Source organism: Corythoichthys intestinalis, chromosome 13 (assembly GCF_030265065.1).
Source record: "Corythoichthys intestinalis isolate RoL2023-P3 chromosome 13, ASM3026506v1, whole genome shotgun sequence".
NCBI lineage: Eukaryota > Metazoa > Chordata > Actinopteri > Syngnathiformes > Syngnathidae > Corythoichthys > Corythoichthys intestinalis.
This window is the reverse complement of record NC_080407.1, coordinates 43660761-43682597: the sequence shown is the minus strand read 5'-3', so window position 1 is coordinate 43682597 and position 21837 is coordinate 43660761. Positions and strand designations below refer to the sequence as shown.

At 40.8% G+C, this 21837-nt stretch overlaps 1 protein-coding gene across 3 annotated transcripts in view; it reads right to left on the bottom strand.

Moving 5' to 3' along the window:
- Nucleotides 1-376: 376 nt before the first annotated feature.
- The window catches only part of dennd4c (DENN/MADD domain containing 4C), a 42596-nt gene continuing 21135 nt past the window's right edge, over nt 377-21837 (bottom strand). The window contains exons 19-34 of one of the 3 annotated variants that reach the window (XM_057853874.1): nt 21495-21642; nt 19454-19546; nt 19265-19372; nt 18937-19068; nt 14757-15796; nt 14502-14688; nt 14320-14417; nt 12741-12916; nt 10182-10334; nt 6857-7049; nt 6683-6793; nt 6476-6613; nt 6274-6391; nt 5833-5989; nt 5694-5758; nt 377-3379 (exon numbers count right to left, since the gene is read on the bottom strand). In XM_057853874.1, the coding sequence (XP_057709857.1) occupies nt 3243-3379; nt 5694-5758; nt 5833-5989; nt 6274-6391; nt 6476-6613; nt 6683-6793; nt 6857-7049; nt 10182-10334; nt 12741-12916; nt 14320-14417; nt 14502-14688; nt 14757-15796; nt 18937-19068; nt 19265-19372; nt 19454-19546; nt 21495-21642 (3054 nt within the window). In that variant the 3' untranslated portion in view covers nt 377-3242. The remainder of the gene's footprint in view (nt 3380-5693; nt 5759-5832; nt 5990-6273; nt 6392-6475; nt 6614-6682; nt 6794-6856; nt 7050-10181; nt 10335-12740; nt 12917-14319; nt 14418-14501; nt 14689-14756; nt 15797-18936; nt 19069-19264; nt 19373-19453; nt 19547-21494; nt 21643-21837) is intronic. The other 2 variants (XM_057853873.1, XM_057853875.1) reach the window with 2 other exon arrangements.

Sequence of the window (21837 nt, the reverse complement as noted above, 5' to 3'; positions counted from 1 at the left end):
GCTAGGTGTGTACTCACTTTTATGATACACTGTACACACGTTTCTGTTTTATATGACATGAACGCAAACAAGAAACCGGCTCGCAAGTAGCAAACGTACGACCCATTTAAGTGTGTGCGTAAGTGTTTGTATTTTTTGCGTGCGCACATGCTGACCTTTCGCAGAGTTAGCCAGTCTCAGCCATCACAGGAGGTATTAATGCACTAATCACATTAAACAGAGCATCATTAATCATCTCCGCTAGGCGCTGTCACTGCCATGCAACGCCTAATCAACTCTATTGTTTACAGACACACACACCCACGCACACACATCTGCATGCATGCAGGACCAACACTGGAATTTCAGAGTGCGACCATTATATACAGTGGGGCAAATAAGTATTTAGTCAACCACTAATTGTGACTAAATACTTATTTGCTCCACTGTAATTCAGCAATTAAATGATTTTCTTTTATATTATGACAATTATATTTCAGAGGGAGGTTGAGAAATATAAGACCAGAACATCCCAAGATTTTCATTCTTTCACATACTTGTTTATTGCAGCATCTTTTTTTTGTACTCATTCAATTCCCTACTATAGGACGGTGAGATCACTTTTGAGAAAAAAACCTTAAACATTAAAATGGTTATTAGTCATTAAAAAAAGTGACTAGAATAACTGCAATTTTTATGTCAATAATACAAAAATAAATAGAAAAACATTTTTGTTTTGTTTTATGTTTCGGAGGATCAGCAAGTTAAGATCCCGTGGTGAGGTCATCTCATCTTCACCCGGGCTGGATCAGTTGGGAAACTGGAATGTTCCATTATGTCCTTGCTACTCCTTCATTGCAGCACTTGGTGTGGAATGTTCTTAAATTTATAAATCAGCAGTACTTAAACACCACGCGACACTTTAACATTGTGCGGCAACTGTCAAAAGTATACATAAACACATCTATATATACGAAAAGTGAGCTTACAGATCTCTCGACTTGAAAATATCATACTGTATGTGCAAAATGCTAACATGTAGCCACAATATAACATTAGCGCAAAATCAGGAGCTTCGATTGCATATATTGTGTCTACAAATGAGCATTTTGTCCACCCGCTTGCTCTATATTCACGCCACAATTTTATTTTCTCCTCACGTCACATCTATCAACTTGAGTAACTTAGTTTTCTCTGAAAGAAAGTGCACTAAGAGTCAACTATCTGCCCTCTGTCAGGAGTGAAAGAGCGCCTACAAGTGGACACTATTCAGTGTTGCAGCATCAGTGGAAAATCTGATACCCACTTCAAGGTCCACATTGTACAACCCCCCCCCCCATCAGACGCAAATTTATATAAAAATTTCAATCGTTTGTGCTACGTTTGTGCTATTGCTTTTTAAGATATTTACAATTCTTTTATAGGTCAATCTGAGGTCAACCAGCTCGCCATTTTGATTAAAAATGGCTAAAAATGGGGTCAGTCATTTGTGCTGTAACGATATTACGCTTTCAATTTGTAGTGATGACATCACACAGCCCATCCCCCCATCTACGGCGGAACAGAACCGTATTGCTACCACTCGTTTGTGCAGCAGGGCCAAGAACCAAAAGTGGTATTTACCTTTTTTTTTTTTTTGCCATGTAGCAAAATGGATTTCGCCATGTGGCAAAATGGATTTTGCCATGTGGCATTTTTTTGCCATGTGGCAAAATCCATTTTGCCATGTGACTTTTTTTTTGCCATGTGGCAAAAGGGATTTTGCCATGTGGCTTTTTTTCCCCCATGTAGCAAAATGGATTTCTCCATGTGGCATATTTTGCCATGTAGCAAAATGGATTTTGCCATGTAGCTTTTTTTTTGCCATGTGGCAAAATGGATTTTGCCATGTGCCACTTTTTTGCCATGTGACTTTTTTTTGCCATGTGGCAAAAGGGATTTTGCCATGTGTCTTTTTTGCCATTTAGCAAAATGGATTTCGCCATGTGGCATTTTTTTGCCATGTGGCAAAATGGATTTTGCCATGTTGCACTTTTTTTGCCATGTGGCAAAATGGATTTTGCCATGTGGCATTTTTTTGCCATGGGGTAAAATCCATTTTGCCATGTGGCTTTTTTTTGCCATGTGGCATTTTTTTTTTTTTTGGTATTTGATTTTGGTTAGTTGCATTTTTTGCGGGGGCATGTGGCATTTGGTGGGGGAGGTGGTATGGCAGTTTTGAAGGCCATGCACGTCCATGCCATTGACGGCTATGCACGTACAAATTTCCCATTCATTTTAAACGGCAGAAAAACATTGTGGCTGTGATTTGTGACCAAACACTTAGCATGAAAATGCTACATGACAAAATCCATTTTGCCACATGGCAAAGATAAAATGCCATGGCAGAATCCATTTTGCCACATGGCAAAAAAAGTGCTACATGGCAAAATCCATTTTGCCACATGGCAAATACCACTTTTGGTTCTCGCTGTCGCTCCGTTTGTGCTGCAAAAATTTTCATTGGTGATACTAACGTTTTATAATTATTGAGATATTCATTTCAAGTAATGACGTCACTTGCAGCCCATCTGTATCCTAAAACTCTCTCAATAACAGAGGGGTGCACCGGCAGCTAGCGCAAACGTAGCAGTAAATGGGGGGGTTGCGAGTGATGTCATAACTCAAAATTAATATCTCAAGCTCCGCATTTACTGCAAAATGGAGCCAAAGCGGTGCCATTCGTTTGCCCTAGTTGTTGGGACACCCCTTGGTTATTGAGAGAGTTTGTGCGCTCTGTAAGCCAATCTGCGAGTGACATAATCACTGGAAATTAATACCTCCATATCTATAAAACGACAGCAGCACCAACAAAAATTTTTGCAGCACAAACCTAGCACAAACGAACGACAACGTTGCGGTTCCGTTCCGCCGTAGATGGGGGTGCTGTGTGACGTTATCACTACAAATTAAAAGAATAATATTCACAAAACTCTTGCAGCACAAACGATTGACACCATTTTTAATCGAAATGGGGGGCTGGTTGAACGCAGATTGACCTCGAATTTTTTTTTTTTTAAATATCTCAAAAACAATAGCAGCACAAACAATTGACATCATAACTTTGCGTCTGATGGGGGGCCACCTTCACGGAGGTTACAACTTTGGCATTCTAGTAAGACATACTACCAGTGAAAGTAATGGCAAACATTTCTAGCACATGAAGCTGGCTAGCAAAAATAGAATAAAAGCTGAAACGGTTTTCCTTAAGACCCACTTGCGGACTAGATGAACGGGGCGCCGAAACTTTTAAGGCAGAACCGGACGCTGGCGCCGGGCGGCCGATCGATTGGGTGCAGAGACTTGAGTTGCTCGGCGCTAAGTTCCTCATAGGCTAGCTGGTACTCCCTGTCAAAGGCCTCTGCAAAACCAAGAGGAAGGTCAATTTAGATAATAAACTGGATTTTAAATGTCTAATTAGTCAAATTAATACTGTATGTAAATTTAGTAGATCGAATTAACCTAACTTACATAGCAAACGTCCGCTAGCTTTAATGCTATAAAATGATAATTTTTTTTTTGCACTATTCTCTCAACAAATTGCAGTTTTGATGTCTAATTAGTTGAATTGATATGTAAATTTAGTAGATCGAATTAACCTAACCTGCATAGCAAAAGTCCGCTAGCTTAAATGCTATAAAATGCTAATGTTATTTTTTTGGTGCACAAGTCTCTCAACAAACTGGAGTTTAAATGTCTAGTTAGTCGAATTGATATGTAGATTTAGACAGAATTAATCTACCTTGCAGAACAAAAGTCCGCTAGCTTAAACGCTATAAAATGCTATTTTTTCCCCACTATTCTCTCAACAAATTGGGAGTTTAAATATCTAATTAGTCGAATTGATATGTAAATTTAGTAGATCGAATTAACTTGCATAGCAAAAGTCCGCTAGTTTAAATGCTTTAATAATGCTAATTTATTTTTGCACTATTCTCTCAACAAATTGGGAGTTTAAATATCTAATTAGTCCAATTTATATGTAAATTTAGTAGATCGAATTAACCAAACTTGCAGATTAAAAATCCGTGAGCTTAAACGCTATAAAATGCTAATTTATTTTTCCACTATTCTGTCAACAAATTGGAGTTTAAATGTCTAATTAGTTGAATTGATATGAAAATTTAAAATGTATTAACCAAACTTGCATAGCAAAAGCCCGCTAGCTTAAATGCTATAAAATGCTAATGTTATTTTTTTGGTGCACAATTCTCTCAACAATTTGGAGTTTAAATGTCTAATTAGTCAAATTGATATGTACATTTAGTATATGGTATTAACCTAACTTGCACAGCAAAGGTCCGCTAGCTTAAACGCTATAAAATGCTAATTTTTTTCCACTATTCTCTCAACAAATTGGAGTTTAAATGTCTGATTAGTTGAATTGATATGAAAATTTAGATCGAATAAACCAAACTTGCATAGCAAAAGTCCGCTAGCTTAAATGCTATAAAATGCTAATGTTATTTTTTTGGTGCACAATTCTCTCAACAATTTGGAGTTTAAATGTCTAATTAGTCAAATTGATATGTACATTTAGTATATGGTATTAACCTAACTTGCACAGCAAAGGTCCGCTAGCTTAAATGCTATAAAATGCTAAATTTTTTCCACAATTCTCTCAACAAATTGGAGTTTAAATGTCTAATTAGTTGAATTGATATGAAAATTTAGATCGAATAAACCAAACTTGCATAGCAAAAGTCCGCTAGCTTAAATGCTATAAAATGCTAATGTTATTTTTTTGGTGCACATTTATCTCAACAATTTGGAGTTTAAAAGTCTAATTAGTCGAATTGATATGTATATTTAGTAGATCGAATTCACCTAACTTGCATAGCAAAAGTCCGCTAGCTTAAATACTATAAAATGCTAATGTTTGTTTGCATTATTCTCTCAACAAATTGGGAGTTTTGCATAGCAAAAGTCCGCTAGCTTAAATGCTATAAAATGCTTAATTTTTTTTGCATCATTCGCTAAACAAATTGGAGTTTAAATGTCTAATTAGTCAAATTGATGTGTACTTTTAGTAGATCGTATTAACCTAACTTGCATAGCAAAAGTCCGCTAGCTTAAATTCTATAAAATGCTAATTTTTGCACTATTCGCTCAACAATTTGGAGTTTAAATGTCTAATTAGTCGAATTGATATGTAAATTTCGATCGAATTAACCACACTTGCATAGTTTAAGTTTGAATTTCGATCGGATTAACCAAAGTTGCATAGTTTAAAGTCTAAAGGAGTTTAAATGTCTTATTAGCCAAATTGATATGGAAATTTAGTAGATCAAATTAACCTTGCACAGCAAAAGTCCGCTAGCTTAAATGCTATAAAATACTGTTGTTGTTTTTTTGCACAATTCCATCAACAAATTGTTCAAATGCATATTTCCACCCCCAAAAAATGCTAAATGTACCTCTTAACTAAATTATGAATGCATAAACATATTAGCTGAAACAAAAACTGTTGGATTCAACCATATTAAAAGAATTTTTTGCCACAAGAGGGCAGTGTATCCTCCCAAATCATCAAAACTGCAACACTTCCAAAATGAACTATTTCAATGCCATAATTAAAAGAATTATTGAAGCAGCTAAATTAAATTTGAAACTTTATCTAGTCGAATTACTTGATTTAATAGATTGACTGCTGCAGCACTAGTTCATTCTCTCACCGATGTCGATGTTCTCTCGTCCCAATGCCACAAGGGAGAGGAATAAGATCTCTCTGTAAATGCTCCTAAAGAGAAAACCGAAACGTGAGATGACAAGTCATTGAAATTAGTGAAGCGCTTAAAGCGAAATAGGTAGTACCGCTGGCGCTTGACGTCCTCCGGACGGCGTTTGATTTCTCGGATCAGCAGGTTGATGGGGCCGTACACGTCGTTGGTCTGGATGTTGCGCACGATGGTGTTGAGGAGCGTGCGGATCTCCTGGTGATCCGTTGGTGCCAACGTGCCCTTCTTTTCCACTAAAAAGAGATTTTTTTTTTTCCTTTTAACTTGCCCCAAAATGAACTCCTTACCTCCTTTTTTCTATACAGTGGGACAAATAAGTTTTTAGTCAACCACTAATTATTACTAATTAATCATGATGAAAGACTCAGCCACGTCTCATCTTCAATGCCCTTGCTGATGGAAGGAGATTTTGAGTGAAAATTGTGCAAGGAGAACTTGCACAATTGGTGGTTGACTAAATACTTATTTGCCCCACTGTATATAAATGTATTGAGACATTGCCCATTTTTCTACCCACACAAGGTCCTCCACAGCAGGTAAAGGGGATCTCCGGCCTCTTGGTGGAGATTAATGTTGTCCCACAGGATCTGGATGTATACTTGCTTACTGTCCTGGGACAGCGACGTCAAGGGCAGCTATACAGACAAACACACTTGAATGTCCTGCATTCCTGAGACAAAAAAAGACAAAAGCACAAGGAAATAAAGAAAACGTCTGACCTGCACACCGTTGTTGCAATGTTCAGAGGTCAGGATGAGGCCGGGTAAGTGAGTTGGCAGGTCCAGACGACGGAAATACCACACCAGGTTCCAGAAGAGGATTGGATGCTGACTGAGGAACTTGTGGGTGTAAATCACCTGTTGGCCAGTACAATTGTACTGAGTGCAAATTCATCTTGTGAGTCTTTTTTTGGGGAAGCTACTTACCTGGTCTCCCTCATTCTCTAGGAGTGTCTCCAGTTCTTTGCGCAGGACTAGGGGGCTGAGGTAAGGCACAGACACGGGCTTGGGATTCGGCTTTTTTGCCGCCATTCCATCCTGTCGGTAGGTCACAAGTCATGTAATCGGCAGGTACTACCACTAGACATTTTTTGTACTGACCGGCGCCTCATGTAGGCTGCCCGGAAGGCTAGTGGTGGAGATGCCGTGACTGGGTCGCAGAGGGGAGTCCAGGCACTGCAGTGGGCCGCCGACACTATTGCTGCGCGTCAGCGATGAGCCGCCGCATCTTTTCGCCGACGCCTGGTGCTCCAATAGACCCAGCGGGTCAGATTGCAGTGGCGCCGGAATCATACTGCCAACGAAAGATGATGTAGGCGAGCTTAATTGCCATTGAGCGACAAACAGGGGCGCTGCCAGGGATTTTGGGCCCCGTGAAAAGATATCACTTTGGGCCCCACCACCAGTGCCGGGACACACACAAACATTTAGAGTATCAACTACGTAATTTCCTGCATTCTGGTGAATCTTTACACACTAATTTGTGCATTTTCTGCATTAATTTAAGATGAAAATATTTATGTAAACACAGAGCGTATAGAGCAATATTGAATAGACTGATTTCATCTATAAGAAATGTACTGAAGGCCATCTTTTACAATCTAAATATATGTTTATTAGAAATATTTTCAAAGCAAATACCATAATGAATGACTGAGAAAAAATGCTTTTAACTTTACTAAAGTATACATTACAGTATACAGAATACAACTGTTTTAGTATGAAGAGCTTGCTAAGGGTTTGTCTGCTGTACTGATTATATATAAGCTAAATGTGGAACAAACGCTAGCTAGCAAACAATTACAGTATTTCATTATGGAGTAGGCTTAGCCTCATCTGGAAACTCGCGATCTCCACTATAGGCAACAGTTCCGAAGCGAGGTCCCTTGTTAACAAACTAAATTCAATTGATGACAAACTAAATTCAATAAATTCTTGACAAATTGGATTCAAGCCGATTTTAAAAAGAGAACTTTTCCACACCAACTTTCAACTAGGGATGTCCCGATCCAGGTTTTTGCACTTCCGATCCGATACCGATACTGTTTTGCACTTCCGATCCGATACCGATACTGGCCGATACCGGCCTATCTGAGCATGTATTAAAGTTTAAAGTTATTTAGCCTCCTTACTTAGTTGTCAGACTCATTTTGAAAAGGGTTTTAATACTCTTGATAAAAACTAACCAGCTGAATTAGGGGAGTTTGAATAACACAACGGTTCGTAACAAGAAACTGACCCGTTTATTCAGGGACAAACACAAAACATTAAAATAACAAACAGAAATGGCATAGTCAGTCAGTAAAACGTGCATATAATATTGTAAACGGTCTTAAAAAAGCAAAACTTACAAACAACCTCAGTGGAAAATCCCACAAACCCCCCAAGCTATTAGATGCTTTTAATGTTTCGTGCATTAGTTACAAAAATTGTATAAAAAGCCTCTCAGGCTTAAATAAACGACTATTTCAGTATCAAGTGAACAGTTAAAAACAATAAATAATATACTCAAATCCCCATTCTGTATCAGCAGCTTTAAACTACATTCAATTCATTTAATTTTGCGAATCAACTGTTAAAGTTGTTAAAATTGCTCCCGTTATTCCATAATTTCCCTTCTGTCTACTTGCGACATGTGAAAGTTTTAAAACTGTTTTGAAGATAGATTCAAATCAAGATTTTGCCGATTTAGGAGTATTTTAGATAAAAAGTTAATTAGGTTCACTTGGAAGGTTCACAACAGCCTACTAGGGAAGTTTTCTGCTTTAAGATGGCAGCTGTTTACTAACGTATCTAGTTTTCAACACTTCAATGTTGCTAACGAAGTCGAGTCTGTCGTTGTGCATCTAGTTCTATAAACATATAATATCTATTATCTCCAGTAAAACGACGTTGACGTAGTTTGTAGCGGCTGTCAGCAGCAGTCAGGTATTCTTGTGTTTTTTATCCAGCGGCATGAGTTGAGCTAAAGCCGTGAGTTGAGCATTGGCATTACCCGGGTCTATGACAAGCATGATGTTTACTCTCGGGACGCAATGCGGTCTGTTTCTCATTGCGTCCCGAAGACTGCGCTGTGTATTAGTTCCGCTTTACTTGACACATTTCAATAATCGGAATTTGGATGTTTGTGAATCGTCCTCGAATCTTCCACGGCCGAATCGCTGAAGGATGTAATGACGGCTGGGCATGTTGTACCGTGGTTCTAAGTGTTGGCTGGTCCGTCTTTACTCACGAGAGATAATGGCTCGTCATTCAGAATGAATTCTTCGGCAATGACTCTTGTTATTCCCTGGGCTTTGGGACTGTCGAGTGCCAGTTTGTCACTCACGCATAGTAAAAGTTTCTGCCAGTGTTAGTTGCGTAGGACCTTTCTTTTTGTCTTCGGTTTTCTTAACGTACTCCTTATATTGTTTGTGCTGGTATTTCGCTAAATGCTTGATTAGGTTGGTTGTATTAAAACTTCTTACAGCTTTACCACCACGCTTGACTGTATTGTGGCATATGTTGCACTCTGCCTCTTCGTCTTTGTCGTCCTTTAAGGTGAAATGAGCCCACACAGCTGACATTTTTACCAATAAAGTCTCTCGGTAAATTGGGAGACAGTAATGTAGTTTGTTGAAGGTGTGCCATAAAATACGGACCGGATTTTAGGGAAACTAAAGCAAAAACTGGAATGGATAGTGTAAATCGGTGCGGTGGAAAAACCCGGACCGGATTTTAAAACTGGATTGGAAGTCTGACTCTGAATTTTTCCGTGTCGGCCGACCCGATACTGATGCGCATTTCTTTGCCCATATCGGCGTTCGGGACATCTCTATTTTCAACATCTGTAGGAGATCAAAAAATGTCGTCATGATTTGGAATTCATGTTTTTGAATAGGGGAATGTCGCTCATTGAGGCAGGGAATATCCCGTATTTCTTACGGAGTGAGCTGGGACCTCGTTTCGGAGCTAAGATAACAGGTTAATTTTCAGCACTACACTGACACAAGACACCAACCTTCCTTTGTGAAGTACTTTGTCACATCCTGTTGACCTTTTCTACCCATCTCCTGTTTTGCTTTTTTTCTACCCATCTCCTGTTTCGCGCACTACAAGTCATTGACTGGTGTTAATGCGCACCGCTGCTCCCGGTCTGACTGAAGGAAGAGCGGACCAAACCATTTAATGAAAATACGGGGGTTGGAGGGGTGTCTGGCAATACATATGCTCTCTGGGTGTTTACTTTTTGCCAAAAACAAAACAAGAAAAAGGAAAACCTTCGTTTTATTCCTATTATAATTACAATGATGAATATTTTAATTTGCAAACGATTACCTAATGTTCTAATTTTCTTTGTGAGGCCCCCATCAGGGCATGGGCCCTTAGAATCAGTATCACTTTTCACCCCTATACGGCGCCCCTGGCTACAAGGATAGCGGTTTACCTCTTATGCGTTGCGGGGGTATTTTCCAGAGTATCCTTTATTTCCTCTGGAAAATCAATGTGCTCTGTTGTCTTTGTGTCACTGGGAGTTGATGCTTGGCCACCATTTGAACTGTGAATACTGTCTCCGGACGCACTGGGATTCATGTAGAATCTGAAAGAAGGATTGGATTGCCTAAGTACAGCAGTATGAAAAAGTATCTGAACCTATTGGAATTACTTACATTTCTGCATAAAATCACCATCAAATGTGATCTGAACTTTGTCAAAATCACACAAATGAAAATACAATGTCTGCTTTAACTAAAACCACCCAAACATTTATCGGTTTTCATATTTTAATGAGGATAGCATGCAAACAATGACAGAAGGCGGAAAAATAAGTGAACCCTCTGCCACAGACTTCAAAACTCGATTGACTTGACACTTCGTCATTCTTTGCGTCACGCCTTACCATGGGGGTTGAGCTTCATTCAGTGATAGTCATTCGAAGACAGCACACGCTTATGTCCAAGCCGGATTTAAGCTTGGATTTTTGAAGAAGTACGAAGGCTGTACCGCATACAAACAGGAAGGATTGTCTCAGGAGTGATTTGGTCGAGGATTTTTCATACCATAGGACGAATCAGCTGCTATTGCATTAGCATGATAGTTCGCCATATTTACATAAAATAAACGCTAACTGCACGTTTTGTCTTTGCTTTTAACCAGGAATCGAGACTGTTTTACGTCCATGTCTATGAAGAATTTGGGAAATTAAGCATATATTCACAGGAATTTTCACCAGAAAAGCTCTGTTTACGTCAGGCGGCCGCTAGCCACTTTCGCTATCAGAGTAGCATTTTACTTCGACATATTTACGTAATATAAACGCTAACTGCACGGTTTCTTTGCTTTGAACCAAGAATTGAGACTGTTTTACGTCCATATTTTTTTAAGAATTCAGGCATTTAAACATTTAATCACAAGAATTTTCACTAGAAAAGCTCTGTTTACATCAGGTGGCCGCTAGCCTCATTCACCACAACTATATAACTATACAACTGTATAATGACAGTAAAGGGCAATTCTATTCTATAATAAGTTGTGATTGCATACAGAACTTGAAGTTTTTGAAAATAGGCCCCCTAAGGATCGGCCCTGCACCCCGTGTCATGTGATGAAGTGTATGATGAAGTCTATACCTCTGCCTAGGGCGACTTAAAGAGCAATTGAAACCAATTTTTACCAAACAATTTAAGTCAGATGTGTGCCCAATCACTGATGAGTGGTTTAAAGCTGCCCTGCCCAAAACACACACCTGGTAAGAATTGTCTTAATGTGCATCGTGGCTCGGTCAAAGGAGCTGTCTGAAGACCTGCGATCAAGGATTGTTGATTTGTACAAAGCTGGGAAAGGATACAAAACCATCTCAAAGTCTGGATGTTCATCAATCGACAGTCAGAGAAGTTGTCCACAAATGGAGAGAGTTTGGCACTGTTGCTTCTCTCCCAAGGAGTGGCTGTCCACCAAAGATGATACCAAGAGAATACTCAGATAGGTAAAAAAGAACCCAAGAGTGTCTGCTAAAGACTGACAGAAATCACTGGCACAGTCCAATATCTCTGTGCACACATCAACTATATGTAAAACTATGGCCAAGAGTCGTGTTCATGGGAGTACTCCACGAAGGAAGCCACTGCTGTCTAAAAAAACATTGTTTCTTATTTAATGTTCGCAAAAAGGCACTTGGACACTCCACAGAAGTTTTGGCACAATATGTTGTGGACTGATGAAACCAAAGTTGAATTGTTTGGGAGTAGCTAACAACGTCATGTGTGGAGGAAAAATGGAACAGCTCGCAAACCTCAAAACCTCTTCCCCACCATGATGCGTGGTGGAGGGAGCAGCATGATTTGGGTCTGTTTTGCTGCTTCAGGACCTGGACAACTTGCAATCAATAATGGGAGAATGAATTCAAAAGTTTTGCAGGAAAACCTGAGGCTGTCTGTCAGACAGTTGAAGCCGAAAAGAGGATGGATGCTGCAACAAGACAATGATCCAAAACACAGAAGTAAATCAACTTCAAAATGGTTTCAGAAGAACAAAATACACGTTCTGGAGTGGCCAAGTCAAAGTCCAGACTTGAACCCCATTGAGATGCTGTGGCATGACCTAAAGACAGCAATTCATGCCAGACATCCCAGGAATCTGACTGAACTTAAGCAGTTTTGTAGAGAACAATGGGCCAAGATTAGTCCTGATTGATGTGCCAGACTGATCTGCAGCTACAGGAAGCATCTGGTTGAAGTTATTGCTGCCAAAATATTAAATGTGAAGTTTCACTTACTAATTTTTCCTGCTTCTGTCATTGCTTGCATACTATCCTCATTAAAATATGAAAACCTATACATGTCTAGGTGGTTTTAGTTTAAGCACTGTTTTTTCATCTGTGTGATTTTGACAAAGATCAGATTTTTTTTGTGATTTTATGCAGAAATGTGAGAAATTCCTAAAGGTTCAGATACTTTTTCATACCACTATTAAACTCATTTCGACTTTGGGTTGATTTGGTACTTACCCGGTCATAGTGCGCAAGTCATGAAACTCGATGTGTAGAAGGGGAAGGAAGGCCGCTTGACAGAACGGACAATTTGTATTGAGGTTGGAGTCGTTGGCAGTCCACCCCGCCATGACTTCTTCATCGTACACCAACGCTTCGCAGGAGCGACACTGGGAGCAGCTTGACATCAGCACCTGTTGTGGAGACGTTTATTAGTGCCCGAGCACCAACCGGTGCGAAGGCCCTATTGTTCTGCAAAGGATTATTATTCTTTTTTCATGGCAAATTAAAATGGCCCATTTGGAGGTCTTAACATGCTCAAAAACTCACCAAAATTTGCACCAACATGCAGATTCGCGAAAATTTCGCTAATTTGCCAACGTTGTGATTTTTTTTTTTTTTTTTTTTTTTTAAATGGTTTAGTTGCACTCCCTGGAGTTTTTAAAAAAGGCCTCTCCATTTAGGTTTTTTCAACGGAGAGCGATGAAATTTGGGGAGTCGATACCTTGTGCAAAAATGCTTCAAAAAAGTCTCTTGCACCCATATTCCAAATCGGGTATTTTGGATTGAATGTTGAAAAACATGCCATTTTCGTCTAAAACCAGGGTGCACGTTTGAGACCATTGCGCCGAGACAGTTTGTTGGATCCTCCTTAAAAATTGGTGAGACTCGTCATGAGACATATGAGATGCTAAGTTATCAAAATGGTGAGTTTTTATTCACAGGCCTGACCTGGGCGGAGTACCAAAGTCGGGCTTATTTGGGGGTTAGGGTTAGGGCAAATGAAAACGGTCCTACTCAAAATTGGTGAGAGTCTTCATGAGACATACAGGATGTTATGTTTTCAAAATGGTAAGCGATGAAATTTGGGAAGTCGATACCTTGTGCAAAAATGCTTCAAAAAGTCTCTTGAACCTGTATTCCAAACCCAACAGGAAATCGGGTTTTTTGGATTGAATGTTGAAAAACATGGCATTTTTGTCGAAAACCAGGGTGCATGTTTGAGACCATTGTGCCGGGGCAGTTTGTTGGATCCTCCTCAAAACTGGTGAGACTCTTCATGAGACATACGAGATGTTAAGTTATCAAAATTGTGAGTTTTTATTCATGGGCCTGACCTGGGCAGGGTACCAAAGTCGGGCGTTATTTGGGGTTTAGGGTTAGGGTTTTTTCAGTGCAAATGAAAATGGCCAAATTGAAGTTCTGAACATGCTTAAAAACTGACCAAAATTTGCACATATCAAAATGGCGAGTTTTCATCTACGGGCCTGACCTGTGTGTGTTTTTTTTTTTTTTTTTTTTTTTTTAAAAAAGGGTTTAGGGTTAGGGCTTCTTAATAGCATATGAAAATGGCAAATTTTAAAAATCATTTTATTATTAGGTGGTTATCATTTTTCATGGCAAATGAAAATGGCCAATTTAATTATTATTATTAGGTGGTTGTTATTACTTCTTCATGGCAAATGAAAATGGCCTATTTGAAGGTTTTAACATATTAAAAAAACACTAAAAAGAAAGGCCCGTTGAGTCCTGCATGAAGGGGTAGTTAAATGTGTTTTTAGAGAACAGGAGGCGCTCGGATTCCGATTTTTTTTACCTCCAACGCGTAGTTCTGAAAGATGCTGGAGGAAGACGCGTGATGCGATGAGCCTTGCTCCGAGTCAGTAGCTTTGCCCGCTCGCCCGGGAGTTGCATCTACAGATGTGATGAGAACATCTTCAAATTGTTTCGCCATTAACGGTAGCATAGCCTGTTAGCTTTTTGGCGTCTCTAACGTACGGTGCGTCCCTCGGCCTGTGTCGCTGCTGCTACTGCTGCTGCCGATGCTGGTGCAGCTCTGGTTCAGACCATTAGCTACCAAACCCGGGATGGCCCCTCTTTCGGTACAGTCCTCAACGTCGTGCCTTCTCAACATGTTTTCATCCAGGCTGGCTGGGAAGCCTCCTCCACTTGGACTTTGTTCTTCCTGAAGGAAAAATAGTAGAGAAATGAATTAAGTCGCTCCGTGGATCCCAAAATTCAAAAGGCGCTCACCTCATCGTCCGAGTACGAATAAGCCGTCGCGACGGCTACCCACATTTTGCTGGCGACGTTAGCCGCCTGCTTCATTCCTGATTTGAGCACGTCAATTTTGGGCCCGGACAGCAAGTTGTCCATTTTCATGGCTGAAATTGAGTTGATGACCGAGCCCAGCGATCCTCCCTGAGAAGATTTGATAAGCGGCGCCAGCGAAGACGATCTCACGGTCGGGCTGGCGGTCCTGCCGACGGGAGGCTTTGTCTTGGCGGCGAAGGTTTTGGAGCGAGTGACGGCGGCGGGGCTGCGTTTGGGCGTGTTGGCGGGCGACCCCGTAGGTGTTCGCGGCGGAGGCGCGGGAAGGCTGGACCTCCTTTCCAAAGATTGTATGGGACGCGGGCCATCGGCGGAGTCTCCCTGTGCTTGCTTGAGCTCCGTGCTGGTGGACTTGGCGCCCAGGGGGCTTCGCAAGCTCATGTACATTTCAATTTCCTCCGCTAGGTTGCGGGAAATCACAGGGTTGCTGGAGCGAGAGAGCTCTTGGCTATTTACAGAGTCAGATTCTTGGCTCTCAGACATCAAGAGTGAAAGGGGATCCGCACCCACCTCCACATCCGCCCTTTCCAGGCTAACGGTACGCACCGCGGACGACTCCTCGTTTGTTTCGCTCTGTTTTCTCTCCCACTTTTCCACTATTCCTTCATACTCTTGCTCAACTTTCTCAAATTCCTTCTCTTCTTCCTTCTCCGGATCCACGTCTTCTGGTTCTTCCTCCAGGTCCTGAAAAAGAGCCTTGGCCGCACCGCCGGCGCTGTTCTGTCCGGTGGAAAGCGCCGCAGCCAGAATGCGGGCGTCGGCGCCGAGCTGGCCGGCCATGTGGTCCACACCTTTTTCCGAAAGCATTCCGGCACGCGTTTCGGCGCTAAAACTTCGGCTACGTTCGGCAAACGCTTTCTTCCGCTGCTTCTGAGGCGGATCGGGCACTTCTGCGGAGGCGTCGTCATCGGGTAGAGACACGTCGTCCGCCTTGCTGTGCCTTCGGAACAGCTTTCCTTTAACTGCGGAACAAGATGTATATTATATAATTGCTCTAATCTATGATTGCTAACAATAGATGATACGCTATGGTAAGGAACGGAGGATTTAGGATTAGAACAATTTTAGAGACTGTGTTATGTAGTCCAGTCATAAACTTCAAAAATCTATTGAGCTAACACATCGTCATTCTTTGAGTCCCGCCTTATCAGAGGGGGCCAAGCTTCATTTAGTAATAGTTGAAGACGGCACACGCTCATGTCGGATTTAAGCTTGGATTTTCTTTACTGAATAGCCTCATAGTTGGCAATATTTACGCGAAATAAATGCTACCTGCACGGTTTCTATGCTTTCAACCAAGAATCGAGACTGTTTTAAGTCTATATCTATGAAGAATTCACGGATTTAAGCATTTATTCAAAAGAATTTTGGCCAGAAAAGCTCCTTTTACGCCAGGCGGCCGCTAGCCTAATTCGCTAACATAGTAGCATGGTACTTGGTCAATATACATAAAATAAACGCTAACTTTACTGTTATTTGCTTTTAACAAAGAATCGACATTTAAGCATTTAGACATTTAAGATTTTATCACGGCAGTAATGACACACAATGAAGCAAGCACATACAGAAAAATAGCTGCGGTCATTATTAGGGTTGGGCATCGAGCATCGATGGGAACCGATTCTAACACTCCGATGGTCCCGGAATCGTTCGAATTTTTAAATTTCGATTCCTTGTTTCAATGCCCCGACCGCCAAGCGGAAAAAAATTGCTCGAGTTCAAAGAACGATATTTATATACAAATTAAAATTAGCCCTGTGAGAAGTTTAATTCATTAATTCATTTAATTAAAAAAATTATCAAGAAGTTAAGACTTTAATATAAACTATGCAATTTTATTTGACTGTGCATTTTTTTTACCCTGCCTCTTAAAAGAATCGTAATCGGGAATCGTTTGGAACCGGAATCGAAACATGGAATCAGAATCGGAACCGGAATCGTTCAATTTCAAACGATGCCCAACCCTAGTCATTATATGGTCATATTATAGGCTTCACTGTTGCATTATAATTTATGCTGAATGCTTTACCAATAGACTTCAAAAATCTATTGACATGACACTTCGTCATTCTTGGCGCCACACCTTATCAAAGGGGGCCGAGCTTCATTTAGTAATAGCCGAAGACGGCACATGCTCATATCGGATTTAAGCTTGGATTTACTTACGATTGGATTTAACTACGAAATCTGTACCGCATACAAACAGGAAGGATTGTCTCAGGAGTGATTTGTTAGACGGTTCAAGGTAAATATTATATTTTTCGTACCATGCACGCGTGATTGAAGCATTTATTCGCAGGAATTTTCTTCTTTGTTTACACATGGAACGGACTAGCCTCATAGTTGGCAATATTTACGCGAAATGAATGCTACCTGCAGGGTTTCTTTGCCTTTAACCAAGAATCGAGACTGTTTTATGTCCATATCTATGAAGAATTCGGGGATTTAAGCATTTATTCACAAGAATTTTCGCCAGAAAAGCTCCTTTTACGTCCTCATTCGCTAACATAGTAGCATGGTACTTCGTCAATATACGTAAAATAAATGATAACTGTACAATTTCTTTGCTTTTAATCAAGAAACGAGACTGTTTTACGTCCATATCTATGAAGAATTCGGAGATTTAAGCATTTATTCACAAAACGTTTCGCCAGAAAAGCTCCTTTTACGCTAGGCGGCCACTAGCCTCTTTCGCTAACATAGTAGCATTGTACTTCGTCAATAAACGTCAAATAAACGCTAACTGTACGGTTTCTTTGCTTTTAATCAAGAATCAAGACTGTTTTACGTCCGTATCTATGAAGAATTCGGGGATTTAAGCATTTATTCACAAGAATTTTCGACAGAAAAGCTCCTTTGACGCCCTCATTCGCTAACATAGTAGCATGGTACTTCGTCAATATACGTAAAATAAACGATAACTGTACCATTTCTTTGCTTTTAATCAAGAATTGAGACTGTTTTACGTCCATATCTATGAAGAATTCGGGGATTTAAGCATTTATTCACAAGAAGTTTCGCCAGAAAAGCTCCTTTTACGCTAGGCGGCCACTAGCCTCTTTTGTTAACATAGTAGCATTGTACTTCGTCTATAAACGTCAAATAAACCCTAAATGTACGGTTTCTTTGCTTTTAACCAAGAATCGAGACTGTTTTACGCCCATATCTATTAAGAATTTGGGGATTTAAGCATTTATTCACAAGAATTTTCGCCAGAAAAGCTCTGTTTATGCTAAGCAGCCACTAGCCTTATTTGCTGACAGTATATACTGTATAATGATAATAAAGGGATATTCTATTCTATAATAAGTTGTATAGAATTTATTAATTATCTATTTACATAAGATTTATGATTGATTCTGCATGTTTTACTCAAGTATTTAACTTTCTGATTTCTAAATTTAGTGATTTATTAGCAGTTGAAAACACAGTAAATATAAAAAATTAAGTTGCTATTTTGGTCAAAAACTTATATGTGTGAAATATTGCTGTTGATCCTGAAAATATAGGTGATTATCTCTGCATTTGGTGATTTTTGTTCATCTAGAGTAAAATCTGAGACTTTTATAGCCATTTTAAGATGTATTCTATAGAAAATAATTAATCGGGATTTTATAAGGGAACGACTTTGAATTTTTTTTATGCCGCTGCTCATGGAGAATCATTTATGGCTAAGGTAGGTAGGTGCCTGTTTTGGTTTTAGGTTGCGAGCAGCTTTGGTTTTGTAAATATTTGATTTTTTAAAAATAGGCCCCCTACGAATTGGCCCTGTTTCCCGTGTCATGTCAATAGGTTATGAAGTCTATGGTGTAGTATCACAATATACAGTCCCTTTCCGTTCTCATTGCAAGTTTTTTAAAAAGTCGTGTTCCTTCTCTCCTTAATTTTTGTAGTGTTTATAAAAATTCTTCTAAGGATTTGTTAATGGTCCTTCGAGCCGGATTGCAATATACCCAGAGTTCCCAGAGACAGAGTCGAAATCCATTAAGTAGTAGTTGGAGGTACTGACCTCACCTCCACATCTGGGGGCTGAGGGTTGACGCAAAGCTCTCCCCCAAATGCATGAGTTATCGCTTAATTCAGTTGCAAAGTCTCAGTTTACCAGATTCATCGCCGGCGTCAAAGCTCCCGGTAGACAATCTCACGATACTGGGCCCGGGCGAAGGTGCGTCGACAGGACTCTGAGGCTCCGCGACTGCCAAGGCGCTGTCCACGGATCCGGCAATGTCACCTCCTGGTTTAAAAATACACATTCGTCAACATGCCAGACACATGGACCAAACTACGTTCGTAGATATGGAAGGTTCCCCATTATAAAGTACTATCATCATTATGATCATCATTGGTGGTGTACTGTGCGGTTTTTCTAATGCTAGGGATGTACTTCTTTGAATCAGTTCTTCGAGTAGTGCGTAGCTCTTCCAAAATACCTTGATGCTGTTTTCTGGTTTTCCATTTCTTATCGGTCAGAAGGTCCGCCGAATGCATCTCCTGACGCAACTCATCCTTGGAGCCGTAGCCCTGATCGGACTGACTACCTGTGCGTGGGGGAAAGAGAAGTGTTTTCACCATCGGTTTCCAAGTGTGACGCTCATCTTTTCAAAAGAAAGGCGCTTTACTTGTATGACAGTGCTCATGTTCGGCGTCTCCTGCTTGCAGATTCCGAGCAAAGACGTGATCCTCCAAGTTGAGGTCGGCGCTCCCCGAGGACACTGAAGAGAATGGGTGTTCAAAGACTGCTCTAGTTTCAGTGCCATTGAGGGCGCTAGACGTCCGATCCAGTCAAAAATATTTGGACGTCTAGCGCCGTCAATGGCAGCCAGTGAGCTAACGTAGGGAGTAGTAAAGTGCATATGACACCAAAAAGCATGTTTATTTCATATTTCACGCGGCCTTTTATGCTCCTGAATGAAATGGACCGCCTGGATGTGTGTGGAAGCGATCGTTTTGTATATTCAATTTCTGAATTCCGCGCCATGAAAATGAGTAATTTCCAGCTCCAGTCTCGGGTTTAGGACGAATGTGAATGGGACGCCACCCGGGTCAGCATCTCACAATACAGCATTGCTTTATAGCATGCCGATGGACTGCGGATTAAGCTGATTTTGCGGATTAATTTGTTTATTTTTTTGCATCACGCCGGCCAAATGTGCGGCAGAAAATTGTTGCTGCACCAGGGAGAGGCATGTGAGGCTTTGTGGGTTTCAAAAGGTTCCCATTCAGCGTAGATGGCCAAAACAAGCCCTACTACTGTGGGACCACTGGACTTACGAGGAAGTGAGTAAACATCGTATTTTGTATTATGTCAAATACTGGGATCATGGCACACGTTTTAATATAGAGGTGGCTTCCATTTTGTGGCTGATTGGTCACCAAGAATGCCACTCGGCCGCACACCCCCTCGGTCCTTCACGTGCCCGCCAGGAGAGCGCTATACTCAGTTTATTGCCCTCTTCATGTGCCCTGGTGTTCAGTCAAATTTTCAACTCCATCAGAAATTGCAACTTTGGGTTAAAAATGGGCGCAAATACAGCGATTACAAATTAACACAAAATTTTTTCTTTAAATAAAGGACTATTTACTCACATTTGATCACGGAAGGACATGTAGAAAAGTTCTACTCAGACACATCCTGTCATGTTAGCTGCATAACAACTGCACGCCGCTCTCTCACTTTTTAAGTCTTCGCCGTGTAGTAAAGCATTATTTTACGCCGTATTCGTGTTGACCATGTGACACCTTTGCACTCCTGCAACGTCGGCCGGTTTGTCCAGCCGCTTCCTCGGCTCTCCTGCCCGCAGCAGGGGAACGAGTTTAACGAGCTGTAACTTGCTCGTCGCCGGGCAGGTTGCCAATCGGCGAAGACAATCGACAACCCCGCCGCCGTGTGACATGTCCTGGGTAGTTTTACGTGATTTTTCGCTTCGAAAGCCGAGAAAAAGACTTTGAAACATCACTCGGTTCGGGTTAGCATGTCGGCTAGCTGTCACACCTCCTGGTTTGTTTACGCTCTCTGAGGCCGGGGCAGGGAAATGACAGTAGGACTAACCGTGGCATAAAATAGATTGGGAGGTGCAAGAAGTAGACAGTTTTGACCATTATAGAGTAATTTTGCCACGTCGTACTGAATAAATGCAGTTTTAATATTTGATTTTCCATTTAGCACAAGACTGTTATTTGTCAAGACCATACGATTTATTTAGCAATTGGGGAAAAAAAAACACTGATAAAAAGAATATCCTGTAAAAATATTGGAGTAGAGAGACTGAAACAATGACATTTTGTGGCTCTCCTCGTCGCATTTTCCTCGTTCTGAATAATTCCCCCTCAATGGGTTGAATTCTAAATCGGATGAAACGATGACCCTGCCGACGTCATCCTCCTGTTGGGGACGCTAGAGCCCAATAATGGTAGGCGTGGCTAAACGGCAGATTAAAAGACTAATTTTCTTGTCATATGCGCTTTACCAAATTGTTGTATAGAGTCGAATCGTCTCAAAATATGATTGTAATTCACATAATAATGCTATTTAAGACTTTTTTTATCCTGTTATAGGTACTTTAAAATGTAAGATTTTGAAAAGCAACTTGTTGGTTCCTTATCTTACATACAGTACATAACCATTTCAATATATTGTCCCACTCCCATTTGCAAACCCACCTGTGTTGGAGACTGTTGGTGTCTTTCTGGATGGCGACTGGTTCAGAGCGTGCTTGAACTGGACGACCCCACGCAGGACGTTGCGAAGCTTGGTCCACATAAAAAGGCCGCTGCGGTTTCGACTGGGCCACGGGCTCTCTAAGGCTGCCTGTGGAGGAAGCGTACACGCTCAGTCTCGGGTGCACAAAGTTGTCTGATATTATCGGTCCATAAAAGCATTTTAAAATGATAACGGATAATATCGGTTTTTCAATATGGGTTTTGGGTCAGTATGCATATGGCAGTGCCTGTTTCTGATGTTTTGACGCCCCCTGCTGGCGCTAGGTGTAATCAGTTTTGAAAA